Here is a 19821-nt window from a genome sequence, read left to right on the forward strand (position 1 = left end):
CTTCGAGGGCAATAAATAAATGTTGGCGACATCGTGAATGAATATATATTTTTTTTAAAAAAGACCAGTGTTCGTATTCTCTCTACCAGCGAGAGAGTGAGAGCCTGGAGAGGAGCTTCCTTCGCTCCCAGTGGCTGACAATAGGAGGGTGCAAACTCCAACCCCTCACCCCGACTGCTACTGACTCACTGCACCCAGAGTTCCCTTATTGACTTGAAGTCTGCATTTCCTTTCTGGGGAGAGGGTTGGAGAGAGCAGGGCAGGGGTTAAACTCTAGCTGTGTGTAGTATCCCCCCCACCTTGCTCAACCAAGCTACATTCATATTTACAAAAACACATGCACAAAACCGGTCTTCTTTAAGAGACTTTATTTTTGTTCTGTACATACATGAACATCTGTACAAAATATGACATTGATACTATGTAATGCTCTACCTAAAATAAAGTACAACATATGTACAAATATTAATTGTAAGCAGCTTAATAGTGTCAGTCAGAAAAGTAGAGACATTTCACTGATAGCTCCCACACACCCCCCAATTCCTGTAGGGTTGAGAGAGAAAGCAGCAGAAGAGAGTGTCGCTGCGGCTCCTTGGGACACCCTGGGAACGGTTTTACTCATTTATATTAAACCCCCTGCCTTTAGTCGGTGCTTACTCCATGATTGCCTCAGCAGAGGAGAACAGGGTGGTCCCTGCCACAGGTTGCTCCATGATCATCGTCACTCCCACCCCACCCATCGCCACAAATTGCTTCATCTTAAAAGGGCTTGGCCAAGAGAATAAAAACTCAATGGATCAGGCATAAATCATTGATACATAATTACTTATAAAATATATTTGCACAGAAGTGTTCCAGCTTGGGCTGGTAGCAGTCACTGGACATCCCCAATGGTGTGGCAGAAAATGGACTCTGCTACATTCGCATTTACTCCACAGGACAGAGACACCTCACTGGCACTTTCCAGCCAATGGTTAAAAACCTCCTCTTCCCAAAAGTAAAATCAGATCTCGGGACCATACACTCACCCATTGAATAATGCCACCACCAGTCTTGGTCCCAGTGTACCACTCACTAAATGACACCATCCGTGCAATAGGTGGAAGTGGTATCTGTGCTTGGAGGGACTAGTTAAGAAGCTCACAGTTTTAGTAGAACAGACTGAACTAGCATGCCAAGGCACCAGTTCATCAGTCTGCTTTATGTCAGGACTAACCAGGTTACATTTGAGGATAGCTGATCCAAGGGGGAACACTGCTCCCACACACAAAGCACTAACAGAATGGTGGGACATTCCCATTATGAACTGGTCAATGATGCCAAACTAAGAGGGCCAGCTGGCTCTGCTGCAGCAGTTCAGAATGGGTTGGACAAAATATGCAAGTGGACAGAACAGCAGACAAGATATTCAAAGCAAGTCCTATTCCGATTTTTAGGAGCTGTCTGACCTGACTGAGGTATAGAGGATAGTAAACAGTATGGAAAGGGCAAATCTAGAAAATTAACAAACTGAACAGAAAGGAGGACAAGGGGACACAGGTTTAACTTGAACAGAAAGGCAAATTTCAGGCTGGTGTCAGGAAATACTTCACAGGAAGTTTGTTCAAGCCTTTGGATAAATTCTTGGGTAGAGCAGTGGAATTATACAACACTGATGGTGCAATGGAGTTGGGGCAGCGAAGTCGTCTGTTTAACTACGAGATCATCTGTACCGCCAGAGGTCACTCCTGGAATATGAGAAAATCATATCCCCCTACCTTAACATACTGCCGGGATCAAGATCAAAAATGTGCAAGGAAAGGATCCCAGTGCTTGAAGGGTGCAGATTTTTCTGTTAAAAGTTAATTCTTCTAACTCTTTCCTGCACCAAATGTGAGTGGAAACTCAGTGGGGACAAATATACTTCAAAGACCTGAAGTCTTGTATAAAAGACAGTGGCCACAGCCACCAATTCCAATGTTAACAGCAATACTGCTGTGCAGATGAACCCAAGAAACACAAAGATGACCCATCCTACCACACACCACCCCTGGTCAGTCCAAGTCTGGAATGATTAAGCAGTTGGAATGAGAAAATATCATACATCAGCAAGAAATTATAACAGAATTACCAGTGGGCTTTACATTTGTATGTGGTGGTGGGATTGGGAAGAGACTGGGGTGAGGCGAGAGGGTTTTCTCATTTGCAACCCTCAGTGGTACTACAGTATACGGATATGTGCAACATTGAACACAAGCTTCCCTGATCAAGCCTGAATCTTAACGTGGTTTTCAATTAGAATCCAGTGAGGAAGATTCATTCACATTCGGCCTATGCTCCAGAGAGATTTGATTATAACATATTGCTTTAGTTTTCCATTGTACTTAAGACAAGTCGAGCATTAAATTACACCAGTGCTGACCTGTCTGCTCACAGCTCCTTTTACTTTTACCAGACTTGGCTCCTTGTATCACCTGACCAGAGATTACAAAACCAAGACAGACAAGTCAACAGGTTTAAAAAGCCACTATCCCAGTATCAATTTTATTTTAGTGAAGCACATAAGAAAACTCTCGACTGTTAACACAGGCTGCAGACTGCCTGTACCCTGGGTCAGTAAAGTCACACCATCAGATGTAGGCTGCCTGTACCCTGGGTCAGTAAAGTCACACCATCAGATGCAGGCTGCCTGTACCCTGGGTCAGTAAACTACACAATCAGATGTAGGCTGCCTGTACCCTGGGTCAGTAAACTACACCAACAGATGTAGGCTGCTTGTACCCTGGGTCAGTAAACTACACAATCAGATGTAGGCTGCCTGTACCCTGGGTCAGTAAACTACACCATCAGATGTAGGCTGCCTGTACCCCGGGTCAGTAAACTACACCATCAGATGTAGGCTGCCTGTACCCTGGGTCAGTAAACTACACAATCAGATGTAGGCTGCCTGTACCCTGGGTCAGTAAACTACACGAACAGATGTAGGCTGCTTGTACCCCGGGTCAGTAAACTACACCATCAGATGTAGGCTGCCTGTACCCTGGGTCAGTAAACTACACCAACAGATGTAGGCTGCCTGTACCCCGGGTCAGTAAAGTTACACTATCAGATGTAGGCTGCCTGTACCCGGGTCAGTAAACTACACCAACAGATGTAGGCTGCCTGTACCCCGGGTCAGTAAACTACACCATCAGATGTAGGCTGCCTGTACCCTGGGTCAGTAAACTACATCAGATGCAGGCTGCCTGTACCCCGGGTCAGTAAACTACACCATCAGATGTAGGCTGCCTGTACCCTGGGTCAGTAAAGTTACACCATCAGATGTAGGATGCCTGTACCCCGGGTCAGTAAACTACACCATCAGATGTAGGCTGTCTGTACCCTGGGTCAGTAAACTACACAATCAGATGTAGGCTGCCTGTACCCCGGGTCAGTAAACTACACCATCGGATGGAGGCTGCCTGTACGCCGGGTCAGTAAACTACACCATCAGATGGAGGCTGCCTGTACCCTGGGTCAGTAAAGTTACACCATCAGATGCCGGTTGCCTGTAGCCCAGGGGTACCATCAGATGCAGGCTGGCCTAAAGCCCAGGGGTACCATCAGATGCAGGCTGGCCTGTAGCCCAGGGGTACCATCAGATGCAGGCTGGCCTGTAGCCCAGGGGTACCATCAGATGCAGGCTGGCCTGTAGCCCAGGGGTACCATCAGATGCAGGCTGGCCTGTAGCCCAGGGGTACCATCAGATGCAGGCTGGCCTGTACCCCGGGGTACCATCAGATGCAGGCTGGCCTGTACCCCGGGGTACCATCAGATGCAGGTTGCCTGTACCCTGGGGGTACCATCAAATGCAGGCTGGCTGTATCCGTCTCCCTCGGGTTAGGGAGAGACTGGTCACCTCCAGCTGTACATGACTGACAGTTCCTCTCCCACGTGATCGGAGTGAAATGGGGGAGGGGCACTGCAGGTATGAAAGGCAGAGCTGGAAATTCTTGTGCGGGCACTGTGTCGCACCTGGTTCCAGGAATGGGGGTGAAGTTAGGTTTACTACAGGCTGAGTTCATTGCTCATTCAAAGCTGCACTTCCACAAGACGCACCCTGCCGTCATCCCACATTGGAGGTGGGTTTAAAAACACCTAACATCTCTCTGATAAAAAGCTTGGTTAGGTGGTGGTGCATTCTGGTCTGTAGGGACCACAACTGTTGCCTAATTTTTATGGTTAGATTTTGGCTTTTTTTAAAGTAGTGGGTGCTACCCCTCCGGTACTGGTGATTAATGCCCATTAGCTGCTTACTGCAGGCTCTTCACTTGGGTTATCTTTGGCCATGGGGTGAAGAGTTGGTTTACTCAGTGACCCCCCCCCCCCCCGTGTCACGCTCGCTAACATCCCAACACTCCGAGCTGCCGCGATCACACGCACTGTGCCATGTTCAGCTTTACCAGCAGAATCCAAAGCTCTTTAAAGCTCACTACTCCAACTAAAACAAACTCCCTGCTCATTTTATGTCCCAATTTAAATACCCTATCCTGATGGCTCCGTCAGTGTGAACTTCCTGCTCCTGCATAAACCTGTAACAAGATTCTATGATTCTTGCCACTACTCACCAGTCCTGGTAACTCTGTATTGGGAGGGGCGTGGGGGCGGCTGCTGAATTCACCATCAGCTTTTTTGGGAGGTGCAGGAGGTGATCATGGGCTCAGCGGGCAGCCCTTCTCATCAGTATAGATTTGCCAGGAATGGGAGAGCAAGTCTCGTCAAGAGATCTTGTTGCAGGTTTATCTGAGATCAAGGAAGTTCAGACCACCCTTCAATGCTTGAAGCACATTACAAAAAGACACAGTGGCCTTCATGTGAACAGGTTGGTGCTAGTACAGATGTCCATTCACAGGGTGAAGCAGAAAGAGTGCTGAGAATGTGGGGCAGGGCGTGAGGCCAATACAGCCACATTCCCACCTATCTGAGGAATGGAGAGGGTCCAGAGGGTCACTGCTACCCAGACAACTGTGCCCAAGCAATGCCCAAGCAAGGAACCTCCACATTCAGGAGGAGAAAGAAACAGGAAGGGAAAAGCAGTTTCCCAGTGAAGATGGAGTTTGCAATTCCTGTCCAGTCGGAGGCAGGAACAAGCTGTACGAACTGTGGGGGAAAGGCGACGACCCAGCCGCCGACAGGAGAAGTGGTGTAACTGGAGCACATGGTTGTACGGGCATTTGGGGAAGGGTTTCTGTCTGTTCCATTCTGGACACCAGCATGGTACCTCAAGCTCTTGCATTGGTCATTCAATGACAAGTGTGGTCATGACCCTTTTAAATAACAAAAATGTTATATCTAACAATAAAAAACAATTAATTGCTGTATCTCCAAACCCCTCTCCTCCATAAACCTTGAGTGACCCTACAGAGAATTGCTGAATAATGACAGGCTGGTAAACTAATGTACAACTGCAACAATTATTGGTGTGGACTGGGGACAGCAGTGAGATGGGGCGCAGGACCACTCCAACACTGACTGTACACCCTCAAATCAGGATTGTGCAACAGAGCCAGTGTTGACCTGTCTGCTCACAGCTCCTTTTACTTTTACCAGACTTGGCTCCTTGTAACACCCGACCAGAGATTACAAAACCAAGACAGACAAGTCAACAGGTTTAAAAAGCCACCAGCCCAGAGTCAATTTTATTTTAGTGAAGCACATAAGAAAACTCTCGACAGACTGCCTGTACCCCGGGTCAGTAAAGTTACACCATCAGATGCAGACTGCCTGTACCCCAGGTCAGTAAAGCTACACCATCAGATGTAGGCTGCCTGTACCCCGGGTCAGTAAAGCTACACCATCAGATGCAGACTGCCTGTACCCCGGGTCAGTAAAGCTACACCATCAGATGTAGGCTGCCTGTACCCCAGGTCAGTAAAGCTACACCATCAGATGTAGGCTGCCTGTACCCCGGGTCAGTAAAGCTACACCATCAGATGCAGACTGCCTGTACCCCGGGTTAGTAACATTACACCATCAGATGTAGGCTGCCTGTACCCCAGGTCAGTAAAGCTACACCATCAGATGTAGGCTGCCTGTACCCCGGGTCAGTAAAGCTACACCATCAGATGCAGACTGCCTGTACCCCAGGTCAGTAAAGTTACACCATCAGATGCAGACTGCCTGTACCCCGGGTTAGTAACATTACACAATCAGATGTAGGTTGCCTGTACACCAGTTGCCCTCGGGTCAGTACTGTTGGCACTTGTCTTACGCATTAATCCCAAGTGTGGCTGGCATCAGAGCTGCTCAAGAACAGTGCAACATACTGCACCATGGAGCAATGGGCAGGCAGCCTGTGGAAGCTGGGATGGCCTCTGTCTGCTAATGTCCTGGAAGGGAAGTAGGAACACCCCAGGACCAGTGAACTTCCACTGTACCCTTTGCCTCCAATATTCTTCCTCTAATGGGTGCCCAGACCTGCACACAATAGCTGTGACCTAACCAATCTTTTGTACAAATTCAGTCACTTCCTTACGTTTACATTCAGATCCCATTTATAAAACCCAGAATCCCATTTGCCTCTTTGCCCACTTTTAAAGATAATGGGGCCAGAACTGCCCCCTTTTTAAGAGCCGTTTTGTCCCGTGGGGGGGTGGGAAGAATTGGCTGCTGCTCGGTACCCCGACAGGTTTCCCCAGCGGGGTGCTGCTCGTGGCTGGAAGGTGCCTCCGCCCTTCAAGGGGTGGGCGCACTGCTGTGGCCGCCATTTTATTTGAATAGTTGACCGACTCCGATGTCAGTATCGGGTTCAGCGGCAGCCTGGCATCCCCTCTTGGGTACCGGTCGCTGGCCTGGCTAAAACCCTTCCTGGTGGCCCAGTGAGCCCAAATAAGCCTGTGCAGACCACACAGACTGCCCACTTTCTGCCCCGCTCCCGAACAACAACTTCCCCTCAGCCACCCCGGAGAAAAAAAACTTAAGACCTCAATTTCATTTGAGACTCTGCCCCATGGATTGGGGCGGAGAAAAATCACTCATATTGGTAGGTGTGCCCATTGTTGGTTGGTGGGGCAATTTTGGCCCCTATGTATCTGTACCCCCACATACCTTTCCCCACTCCCAATAATCTTTCCACTTAGGCTGTATTTTTGGTCAATGAATTTTACCCAAATTTACAACTTCACATTTTTCTGCACCCGCCTGCTAGCCTGTGTCCGTCTGAATTCACATCTGCCCACTCTGCCAGCCTGTGTTCTTGCCCATAGTTTGCCAGGCCTCTAAGATGGCATCAGCATTCTTGGCAATCATTCTTCCTTTGCTCATTTTGAAACATTTACGTAAATGCTAAACAGAGGCCCCAGCACAGATCCCTATACCCATTAAGACTACTACATTCCAGGCCCTCCCCCAGGCCAGCTTCGATTGCGTGCTCTAGTCCCAAGTAGACCATGAAACCACAACCTTCTGAATCCGTGAAGTAAGCATTACCAACGAAGCCAAGCAGTCGGCAACATTCAGTGGTTGCTTGGGCACAGTATAGACTCCTATATACACAATAGTGATCAAAATGGAGAACATTTGGCACAGCAATATTGTTTGTCGATTTGATGCAGTATTTAATTTTGGGTGCTGCTTACTGTATGGATGACCTAATGCAACCAAGGTCAGGGATGGAGCCCATGGCCACCTTGGCCTAGAGCTCAGTATCACACATTGGCCCGCTGAGTAAACTTAAATTACTTGGGTCTTTTCAATGTTATAATAAAGAATGTATTAATCTTACTGGGGTTGAATGTACTGCCCGACGTGAAACCATCACTGGTTTGTGCTATGAGCACGACAGCTGGTCTCAATGACCATGGCAGAGATTGGGAAGGGATTGGGCCAAGGCAGGAGGGAAATGAAACTGTTGTGTGGGACATGGATGCAAACTGAACAGACCTTACCTCCAAACACAAACCCAGACCTCCCGTAGTTTCAGCAGCTCAAATCCATGCATCACACATAGAAACAGCGATGAGCTCTGGAAAGCCCATTCTTACACACCAAATGGCCTTTGTTCCCATTATACAGGGTAGCTCAGATCTTCGAGCTTGTTGATGAGGACAATCCCCTCTCCATGGTATCACGGCAGTCTCTGTACCTACTTTGTTCAAATCTGCTCAGGAATTCTGCACCGCATTGGGTGCATCAGCCTCTGCTCCAGCCTGTGGTTAATATGAAGTTACTTAATGAAACAGTCTCTCACTCCACTCAATACTTTACATGATTCTGTTAAGAGGAAAAATCAGATACTACCAAGTGCTATTTATTGTGTGTTAGCGGGACAGGAAGCTGGCAGCCTGCCAGTTCAGACGAAGTTGGCGTAAGCCACTCACACCTACAGCGTGCCAGGGTACAATCCTGGTCATCACGATTGCTCGTTAAAACATGACAATTCTAAAAACCCCAGGAAAGGCAATCACTTCCAGCAAGTGTTGCCTCAGGGTCTGCCTGGCCATGATTGTACAGCACTTCAGTGTAAGCACTGCAGGAAGGAAAATACTGGTGCGCATGTCAAAGGACGATCACTGCCACTCACTGAAGTATGTGAACGTTATATTCGTGTATCCACCATTCATTGAATGTTACATAGCTGTTGATTGCACAAAAAGGGTTAAAAAATGAACTGCAGGGAAAGCCACAAATTACAGGGCAATGGAGCCAACTTTATGCCAAGAGAGCCACACTGACAAATGGAATCTGCCTCTGTCAGACAGGTTAATAACAGACTAGCTAGCTGCACTGCCATGGTGTGTGTTGAGACGTACATACCAGTTTGTCCCCTCGGTGCCGAGTTAGCTGGAGCTGTGGTTGGGCAGAAGCAATTGGCCTCAGCTCCCCTTGGCTATGAAGGGGAGTATCAGCCAAGCTTCTCCTGCTTGCTGACCCAGAAAGTGCAGTGGTGGACAGGGGCAGACTGCACTGCACATCCCACAGGCCACAGGCGCATAGCCCGACCAAACTAAATGGCTGGCCTTGCACTTGGTGAGGGACCAGAGCACAGCAGACACCTGTAGAATCATACCACAGCATCAAGCAAAACCTTCAGCAGAGAAAGGGGGAAAGCTGAGGAAGGACGCACCGGGCACTGCCAGGCACTAGATTCCAGCCCTGCTCATTTACATTCGGCCTTTACAGTGATTCCAAGTTGTACAAACAAAACCGTTCGATTCTCAACAGTCAACTGGCTACCGAGCCCGCAATAAAGGTCAGAGGTGGGCGGCTGCACAGTCAGACAGCGCGGGAGGGGCCGTGGGGCAGATGCGGGAGGGGCCACGGTCATGTGGTCGGGTGTGGTTACGCGGGACAGTGCAGGCTGACCGTGGGGTGAATGCAGGATCACCTCAGGACACTTGCAGCTGTTCCACGTGCTGCTTCCTCCGGCTAGATTGGGTTTGCTGTCAGATACTGCATTTATCTTCCACTAGTGAAAGTGACACCACTCCAACGGACGGACTGGGGGAGGGGGAGAGAAACAACAGCAAAGGGGAAAACTTAAAAGAAGCAGGTTACAAAAGGTATGGACGCAGCTTTACATAAACACTGATCAACAGTTCATTCTATGCTTTACACTGACTAAGATCCTGGGACCAGGCAGGGCCAGGGGCGGGGCAGGCGCTGCCCGTCAGAGGGCCTCCTGGTTCGAGCTGAGGTACTCCTCCGGCCGCTTGTGTGCTTCGAGGGCCTTTATAGTGTACACATCCTGAGGCAGGTCTGACTTCCGGCGCAGCAAAGTCTTCTCTTTCTTTATCTCCTTCTTCACCTGGTGAAAAAGGGTTTACCGTCAGTATAAACAGGACTGGGATTAACCGAGTGACTCACAGCCCAGCAATGTGACACGATATTTCTGCATTAGTAAGGGAAAGGGGAGAACTGATCACACTTCAACATTAGAACACACAAGGCCTGCAGATGGTGCTGACCTGCCCTCTATTACCTATCCAATTGTCCCTTCTGTGTGTGTCAGCGTTTGCAGCCCGTTCTGTGGCCGACTGGTCACCGGATGTCGCGACAGGAATCCGGCGATCCCTGCTAACATCGAATAGCAATCAGCTAATGCAGCACACTGCCCATGGACCAACTCTGGGACCATCCTGCTCTCTAGCTGAGTATACCAACTGTATAACCCAACAGTGCCACTGTCCTGCCAGCTGTTGTCGCTGCTTCTATTACCTGAACAGCCTCAGTCTCCACCACTTTCTTCAGCAGTTGGATGTCCTCAGTGGTGGGGGTCTCGGTCTCCATGGAGAACACGGGGCTGACAGCCGAGGGCTCAATGTATGCATTGGACTGAAAGGGATTAAAACAAAGTGAGATCGTATTCCCCAAACCATCATTTCTATAAAATCAAAGCCCGTTGTGCAAGCCGAGCTCCAGTGTGAATAGCTTCTACATTATACCACGAATTAATTAAAAGTGGGATGTCACAAGCCATATTCTTAAGACCCTTTGTGCAGGGAGACATATATACAAATAACGCCCAGAGAGAGGCAGCAGTTGAGAGGGCGGGCTAAAACCAAATCAGATCAAACCTGGTGCTCAGCTATTTGGGCACTTGGAACGATCATGAATACAAGGGTGGAACTTGTGCTTAGAGAGCCTTTCCGGTTCTCAGGCCCCTCCTCCCCCTCCCCCCACACAGCCAGTGAGGTCGTTCTCAGGCCCCTCCCTCCCTACCCCCACACAGCCAGTGAGGTCGTTCTCAGGCCCCTCCCTCCCTACCCCCACAGCCAGTGAGGTCGTTCTCAGGCCCCTCCCTCCCTACCCCCACACAGCCAGTGAGGTCGTTCTCAGGCCCCTCCCTCCCTACCCCCACAGCCAGTGAGGTCGTTCTCAGGCCCCTCCCTCCCTACCCCCACACAGCCAGTGAGGTCGTTCTCAGGCCCCTCCCTCCCTACCCCCACAGCCAGTGAGGTCGTTCTCAGGCCCCTCCCTCCCTACCCCCACACAGCCAGTGAGGTCGTTCTCAGGACCCTCCCCCCTACCCCCACAGCCAGTGAAGTCATTTTCAGGCCCCTCCCCCCCACAGCCAGTGAGCTCGTTCTCAGACCCCTCCCCCCTCAGCCAGTGAAGTCATTCTCAGGCCCCTCCCCCCCACAGCCAGTGAGCTCGTTCTCAGACCCCTCCCCCCACAGCCAGTGAGCTCGTTCTCAGGACCCTCCCCCCCTCCCCCCACAGCCAGTGAAGTCATTTTCAGGCCCCTCCCCCCCACAGCCAGTGAGGTCATTCTCAGGCCCACCCCCCCCACAGCCAGTGAGGTCATTCTCAGGCCCACCCCCCCCACAGCCAGTGAGATCGTTCTCAGGCCCCTCCCTCTCCCCACAGCCAGTGAGGTCATTCTCAGGCCCCTCCCTCTCCCCACAGCCAGTGAGCTAGATCTCGTGTAGTCACCATTGTAATGACTGACCGTGGAACGTGCCATTTTGGAGAGTTAAAAGGGAGTCAAATGCCGAACAGAATTCCAATAGGGCCTGCTTCAGGCCTTGGCTGATGAGACTCCAGATAGTCAAGGGAGTGCTGTCCACACTGCATCATTGGGAGTGCTGGAAATAATGGGTGGGTTCATGTGGCTGTTCTTCAAAAGCCACCTGCCTCCACGATAGAGGTTGGAGTTAAGTGGAAGCGCAGGTTAGTTTACAAGCTGCTGGGAGAGCCCGCTCGATTGTAATGTCCAATCACTCCATTGTGATGACAGGCAATGTGCTGACGGTATGGGGGCCTGCCTGCTTCCAGCTCCCACCATCACTCCTAGGCCAGGGCCATGGCTGCACCCCTGGGATGACAGTGTCCTCCACAAATGGCATGTGTTGGAGCAGGAACATGGTCAGACTGTACAATGCAGTGTCAGACACATACTAATACTCTGCAGAACAGTATCACAAGTGCACAGTGGACAATACACACAACTACATGAGCAGTTTATATAATTAGCTGGTATTATAGTGGATCCTGTCCCTCCTCTCCGCAAGCTCCTTGCTGAGGTTTGGTTCCATAGTCGCTAACACATTGCTGGCATCTTGCCTGAGTGATCCGAATTCCTCAAACGCAGGCAGACTATTCACCCATGGGGGGGGGGGGGGGATACCATGTTCCCAGGAGGGGGTTGCTGGACTGTGAACAATAGCAGGAACTCCATCTGATTTCTCCCCTCACTAGACCGGCGGAGCTGAAGCCAATTGAAGCATCCCAGCTACTGCCTGGCCTGGAGGCCAGCTAACTGCGGACTGAGTGGGAATCAAACCAGAGAAGCTGCTGGTGTGAAGGGCTCAGAATCACCAAGCAGAACATGTCCGCCCGAGGAGCAATTTGTAAACTGCACAAGGTGGCAATTTAACAGCTCATACAGGAGGCGGAAGGGCCCAGCTCCATGGAACATCTGTCAGCCATGCTGGTGACTGAATAGCTGCAGCACCCCAGAGATTGACCCAGGTAAGGACCGCAGAGATGTTGGATTGAAAAGCTGCCTCACTGTAACAGCACAGCACAGTAATACATGCCAGGTACTGGTGTAGGCCAGCCAAAGGGGTCGAGCATCAACAGTGGACAGACTATTTCACTGCAGAAGGCAGCACAGCTGAACCCATGTCCTCACCCAACACCCACACTTGGCAACTTGAATCACTGGACAGCGATCAGAATGGGGGGGCCCTGGCTTATTGCTCAGCTCCCCCCCTCTCTAGCTGGCTCACAATGGTGTGGGAGTACTTTCACCACATGGACTGGAGCTGTGGGTGGCTAACCACCACCTTCGAGGGGAACCAGGGATGGGAAATAAACACCAGCTTTAAAGCAACGCCCATATCCCAAGAATGAATTTTAAAAAGCTAAGAGCACAAAGACCCAATTGCACTGCCCCGCACTGCTGCCCAGCTAACTCAGTCCCAGCCAGTAATCCAGTGACAGACGCTGGACTCAGTCCCAGCCAGTGATCCAGTGACAGACGCTGGACTCAGTCCCAGCCAGTGATCCAGTGACGGACGCCGGACTCAGTCCCAGCCAGTGATCCAGCGACCGACGCCGGGCTCAGTCCCAGCCAGTGATCCAGTGACCGACGCCAGACTCAGTCCCAGTGACCGATGCCAGACTCAGTCCCAGTGACCGACGCCAGACTCAGTCCCAGTGACCGACGCCAGACTCAGTCCCAGTGACCGATGCCAGACTCAGTCCCAGTGATCGACGCCAGACTCAGTCCCAGTGACCGACGCCAGACTCAGTCCCAGTGACCGATGCCAGACTCAGTCCCAGTGATCGACGCCAGACTCAGTCCCAGTGACCGACGCCAGACTCAGTCCCAGTGATCCAGTGACTGGCGCCGGGCTCAGTCCCAGCCAGTGATCCAGTGACTGACGCCAGACTCAGTCCCAGTGATCGACGCCAGACTCAGTCCCAGTGATCCAGTGACTGGCGCCGGGCTCAGTCCCAGCCAGTGATCCAGTGACCGACGCCAGACTCAGTCCCAGTGATCGACGCCAGACTCAGTCCCAGTGATCCAGTGACTGGCGCCGGGCTCAGTCCCAGCCAGTGATCCAGTGACTGACGCCAGACTCAGTCCCAGTGATCGACGCCAGACTCAGTCCCAGTGATCCAGTGACCGACGCCAGACTCAGTCCCAGTGATCGACGCCAGACTCAGTCCCAGTGATCCAGTGACTGGCGCCGGGCTCAGTCCCAGCCAGTGATCCAGTGACTGACGCCAGACTCAGTCCCAGTGATCGACGCCAGACTCAGTCCCAATGATCCAGTGACCGATATCAGACTCAGTCCCAGTGATCGACGCCGGACGCAGTCCCAGTGATCCAGTGATCGACGCCGGACGCAGATCCAGTGATCGACGCCAGACTCAGTCCCAGTGATCCAGTGACTGGCGCCGGGCTCAGTCCCAGCCAGTGATCCAGTGACTGACGCCAGACTCAGTCCCAGTGATCGACGCCAGACTCAGTCCCAGTGATCCAGTGACCGACGCCAGACTCAGTCCCAGTGATCGACGCCAGACTCAGTCCCAGTGATCCAGTGACCGACGCCAGACTCAGTCCCAGTGATCGACGCCAGACTCAGTCCCAGTGATCCAGTGGCTGACGCCGGGCGCAGTCCCAGTGATCCAGTGGCTGACGCCGGGCGCAACCCCAGTGATCCAGTGGCTGATGCCGGGCGCAACCCCAGTGATCCAGTGACTGACGCCGGGCTCAGTCCCAGTCCGTGATCCAGTGACCAACGCCGGGCTCAGTCCCAGTCCGTGATCCAGTGACCAACGCCGGGCTCAGTCCCAGTGATCCAGTGACTGACGCCGGGCTCAGTCCCCAGCCAGTGATCCAGTGACTGACGCCGGGCTCAGTCCCAGTGATCCAGTGACTGACACCGAGCTCAGTCCCAGTCCGTGATCCAGTGACTGACGCCGGACTCAGTCCCAGTGATCCAGTGACTGACGCCGGGCTCCGTCCCAGTGATCCAGTGACTGACACCGGGCTCAGTCCCAGTCCGTGATCCAGTGACTGACGCCGGGCTCCGTCGCAGTGATCCAGTGACTGACGCCGGGCTCCGTCCCAGTGATCCAGTGACTGACGCCGGGCTCCGTCCCAGTGATCCAGTGACTGACACCGAGCTCAGTCCCAGTCCGTGATCCAGTGACTGACGCCGGGCTCCGTCGCAGTGATCCAGTGACTGACGCCGGGCTCCGTCCCAGTGATCCAGTGACTGACGCCGGGCTCAGTCCCAGTGATCGACGCCGGGCTCAATTCTAGATGGAGGCAACCAACAATCCCACTGCCTAAATCCACCCTCACAGACTCAGCAGAGGCTTTAGATCAATAAGTACTTGGCCTGTGTTTTCTGTGGACTAAGAATAATCTTACATTGCATCCTGTGTGAAACCACCCAACAACAAACACAGGCAGCACCAGTAGACACAGCACACACTTCAGGGAGCTAGGTTATTCACTTACTGAATGATTGGGGGCTGAAGAATGGCGATTTGATACCTGAGGATTATGTTGGGCCAAATCCTCAATCTTTTGCCAGATTTCCTCGCGCTCTTTAAGTTTGAATTTCTCCCTGAAATATAAAAATAAAACACTATTGTTGTGCTTTGTAACGCTGAGGACCCAGGGAGCAGATCCCACAGCTCTACTGTGGCCCAGAACAGACTTTTTAATACAGACAATGTAACATTTAAAAGCACAATTTAAACCTGCATTCAAATTGTTACGGTTAAATACTTTAACCAGTGTCCAAGCTTCTCGTCTCTGTACTGTGAAGACTGAGCCAGGTAGGTGTCAAGTTAAATCCATGTTCATGATAACGTGCATCGATTGGACACCGACCTCCCAACAGATATCAGACCTCCACATTCTGATTTGCCCACTAATGACCACAGTAAGAACTTTCCAAACCTCCAGGCTGACGAAATTCAAATAATAAGAAGTGCCCAGACTGACTCTCCTGTACCTGCGCTGCTCCCCAGTACCCACCCCGGCCCCCCCCAACCCCCCAGTACCCCGGCCCCCCCAGTACCCACCCCGGCCCCCCCCAACCCCCCAGTACCCCGGCCCCCCCAGTACCCGCCCCGGCCCCCCCCACCCCCCCAGTACCCGCCCCGGCCCCCCCACCCCCCCAGTACCCGCGCCCCCCAACCCCCCAGTACCCGCCCCGGCCCCCCCCAGTACCCCGGCCCCCCCCAACACCCCAGTACCCGGCCCGGCCCCCCCCCCCCAACACCCGCCCCGGCCCCCCACCCCCCCAGTACCCGCCCCGCGCCCCCCCAACCCCCAGTACCCGCCCCGGCCCCCCCAACCCCCCAGTACCCGCCCCGGCCCCCCAACCCCCCAGTACCCGCCCCGGCCCCCCAACCCCCCCAGTACCCGCCCGGCCCCCCAACCCCCCAGTACCCGCCCCGGCCCCCCAACCCCCCAGTACCCGCCCCGGCCCCCCAACCCCCCCAGTACCCGCCCCGGCCCCCCCAACCCCCCAGTACCCGCCCCGGCCCCCCAACCCCCCAGTACCCGCCCCGGCCCCCCAACCCCCCCAGTACCCGCCCGGCCCCCCCCCCAACCCCCAGTACCCGCCCGGCCCCCCCAACCCCCCAGTACCCACCCCGGCCCCCCCCCCCCAACCCCCAGTACCCGCCCCGGCCCCCCAACCCCCCAGTACCCGCCCCGGCCCCCCCCCAACCCCCCAGTACCCGCCCCGGCCCCCCCCCCCAACCCCCAGTACCCGCCCGGCCCCCCACCCCCCCAGTACCCGCCCGGCCCCCCCCCCCCAACCCCCAGTACCCGCCCGGCCCCCCCAACCCCCCAGTACCCACCCCGGCCCCCCCCACCCCCCCAGTACCCGCCCCGGCCCCCCCCCAACCCCCCAGTACCCGCCCCGGCCCCCCCCCAACCCCCCAGTACCCGCCCCGCCCCCCCCAACCCCCCAGTACCCGCCCGGCCCCCCCAACCCCCCAGTACCCGCCCGGCCCCCCCAACCCCCCAGTACCCGCCCGGCCCCCCCCCCAACCCCCCAGTACCCGCCCCGGCCCCCCCCCAACCCCCCAGTACCCGCCCCGGCCCCCCCCCAACCCCCCAGTACCCGCCCGGCCCCCCCAACCCCCCAGTACCCGCCCCGGCCCCCCCCCAACCCCCCAGTACCCGCCCGGCCCCCCCAACCCCCCAGTACCCGCCCCGCCCCCCCCAACCCCCCAGTACCCGCCCGGCCCCCCCAACCCCCCAGTACCCGCCCGGCCCCCCCCCCCCAACCCCCCAGTACCCGCCCCGGCCCCCCCCCAACCCCCCAGTACCCGCCCGGCCCCCCCAACCCCCCAGTACCCGCCCCGGCCCCCCCCAACCCCCCAGTACCCGCCCGGCCCCCCCAACCCCCCAGTACCCGCCCGGCCCCCCCCCCCCCAACCCCCCAGTACCCGCCCGGCCCCCCCCCAACCCCCCAGTACCCGCCCGGCCCCCCCCCCCCAACCCCCCAGTACCCGCCCGGCCCCCCCCCCCCAACCCCCCAGTACCCGCCCGGCCCCCCCCCCCAACCCCCCAGTACCCGCCCGGCCCCCCCCCCAACCCCCCAGTACCCGCCCGGCCCCCCCCCCCCAACCCCCCAGTACCCGCCCCGGCCCCCCCCAACACCCCAGTACCCGCCCCGCCCCCGCCCCCCCCACCCCAGTACCCGCCCCGGCCCCCCCAACCCCCAGTACCCGCCCGGCCCCCCAACCCCCCAGTACCCGCCCCGGCCCCCCCCCAACCCCCCAGTACCCGCCCCGGCCCCCCCCCAACCCCCCAGTACCCGCCCCGGCCCCCCCCCCAGTACCCGCCCCGGCCCCCCCCAACCCCCCCCCAGTACCCGCCCCGGCCCCCCCCAACCCCCCAGTACCCGCCCCGGCCCCCCCCCAACCCCCCAGTACCCGCCCCGGCCCCCCCAACCCCCCAGTACCCGCCCCGGCCCCCCCCCAACCCCCCAGTACCCGCGTCCCCCCAACCCCCCCCCCCAGTACCCGCCCCGGCCCCCCCCAACCCCCCAGTACCCGCGTCCCCCCAACCCCCCCCCAGTACCCGCCCCGGCCCCCCCCAACCCCCCAGTACCCGCCCCGGCCCCCCCACCCCCCCAGTACCCGCCCCGGCCCCCCCCAACCCCCCAGTACCCGCGTCCCCCCAACCCCCCAGTACCCGCCCCGGCCCCCCCACCCCCCAGTACCCGCCCCGGCCCCCCCACCCCCCCAGTACCCGCCCCGGCCCCCCCACCCCCCCAGTACCCGCCCCGGCCCCCCCACCCCCCCAGTACCCGCCCCGGCCCCCCCCAACCCCCCAGTACCCGCCCCGGCCCCCCCACCACGGCCCCCCCAACCCCCCAGTACCCGCCCCGGCCCCCCCCAACCCCCCAGTACCCGCCCTGGCCCCCCCGGTACCTGCCCTGGCCCCCCCGGTACCCCCACCAGTACCCGCCCCAGCTCCCCCACCCCCCCAGTACCTGCCCAGGCCCCCCCCCCCCAGTACCCGCCCCGGCCCCCCTCCCCCAGTACCCACGCCGACCCAACGTTATCCCGCCCGAGAAGTACAACTAGACTTATTACAAACCGTTTGTAATGAAAGACTGTTGAAGTATCCTGCCTGTCGTGTACAGTACTGCTAAGACAAACTACATGTAGATCAGGCAGGAACGTGCTGCCAGAGATTCCTATGGGCTGCCCATCTGAGGTGTAAAGGCAATTAACTGAGATGAGTCAAAGGCGGTCATGGAGAAAATGGTAAGTGGTTGCTGCAACGAGCTCGGAGCCTCAGAGTTGCTGCAGTCCCTGCGCTGAAAACAGAGTGCTCACACTGCAAGTATCTGAGGCAGACGCGTACAAGCATGAGGAAGGCCATTCGACCCATAAGATCATAATAGGAGCAGGAGTAGGCCACAGGGCCTCTCGAGCCTGCTCCCCCATTTAATACGATCATGGCTGATCCAATCATGGACTCAGCTCCACTTCCCTGCCCGCTCCCCATAATCCCTTATACCCTCATCGTTTAAGAAACTGTCTATTTCTGTCTTAAATTTATTCAATGTCCCTGCTTCCACAGCTCTCTCAGGCAGCGAATTCCACAGATTCACAACCCTCAGAAGAAATTTCTTCTCATCTCAGTTTTAAATGGGCGGCCCCTTATTCTAAGATCATGCCCTCTACTTTTAGTCTCCCCCATCAGTGGAAACATCCTCTCTGCATCCACCTTGTCAAGCCCCCTCAATCTTATACCTCTCATTCTTCTGAATTCCAAAGAATAGAGGCCCAACCTACTCAACCTTTCCTCATAAGTCAACCCCCTCATCCCCGGAATCAACCCAGTGAACCTTCTCTGAACTGCCTCCAAAGCAAGTATATCCTTTCATAAATATGGAAACCAAAACTGCATGCAATACTCCAGGTGTGGTCTTACCAATACCCTGTACAATTGTAGCAGGACTTCCCTGCTTTTATACTCATAGAAACATAGAAAGTAGGTGCAGGAGTAGGCCATTCGAGCCTGCACCGCCATTCAATGAGTTTATGGCTGAACATGCAACTTCAGTACCCCATTCCTGCTTTCTCGCCATACCCCTTGATCCCCCGAGTAGTAAGGACTACATCTAACTCCTTTTTGAATATATTTAGTGAATTGGCCTCAACAACTTTCTGTGGTAGAGAATTCCACTTTGCAATAAATGCCAACATTCCACTGGCCTCCTTGATTACTTGCTGTATCTGCATGCTATCCTTTTGTGTTTCATGGACAAGGACCCCCAGGTCCCTCTGTACTGCAGCATTTTTTAATCTCTCTCCATTTAAAGTATAATTTGCTTTTCTATTTTGTCTGCCAAAGTGGATAACCCACATTTTCCCACATTATACTCTATCTGCCAAATGTTTGCCCACTCACAGCCTGTGTATATCCCTTTGCAGATATTTTGTGTTCTCCTCACAATGCGCTTTTCTTCCCATCTTTGTATCATCAGCAAACTTGGCTACATTACACTTGGTCCCTTCATTCAAGTCATTAATATAGATTGTAAATTGTTGGGGCCCAGCACCGATCCCTGCGACACCCCACTAGTTACTGTTTGCCAGCTGGAAAATGACCCATTTTTCCCGACTCTTTTCTGTTAGTTAGCCAATCCTCTATCCATGCCAATATATTCCCCTACAACCCAGTGAATTTTTATCTTGTGCAATCCAAATACTCCACATCCACTGGTTCCCCCTTATCCACCCTGCTCGTTATATCGTCAAAGAACTCCAGCACATTTGTCAAACATGATTTCCCTTTCATAAAACCATGCTGCCTCTGCTTGATTGAATTATGCTTTTCCAAATGTCCCACTACTGCTT

General features: G+C 54.9%; 1 protein-coding gene across 1 annotated transcript in view; it reads right to left on the reverse strand.

Annotated features, from left to right (window-relative positions):
* Nucleotides 1–357: 357 nt before the first annotated feature.
* The window catches only part of LOC139267501 (serine/threonine-protein phosphatase 2A 56 kDa regulatory subunit delta isoform), a 130856-nt gene continuing 111392 nt past the window's right edge, over nucleotides 358–19821 (reverse strand). The window contains exons 12-14 of the mRNA XM_070885902.1: nucleotides 14939–15047; nucleotides 10174–10290; nucleotides 358–9763 (exon numbers count right to left, since the gene is read on the reverse strand). Of these exons, the coding sequence (XP_070742003.1) occupies nucleotides 9626–9763; nucleotides 10174–10290; nucleotides 14939–15047 (364 nt within the window). The 3' untranslated portion in view covers nucleotides 358–9625. The remainder of the gene's footprint in view (nucleotides 9764–10173; nucleotides 10291–14938; nucleotides 15048–19821) is intronic.

This window comes from Pristiophorus japonicus, chromosome 7 (assembly GCF_044704955.1).
Source record: "Pristiophorus japonicus isolate sPriJap1 chromosome 7, sPriJap1.hap1, whole genome shotgun sequence".
Lineage (NCBI taxonomy): Eukaryota > Metazoa > Chordata > Chondrichthyes > Pristiophoridae > Pristiophorus > Pristiophorus japonicus.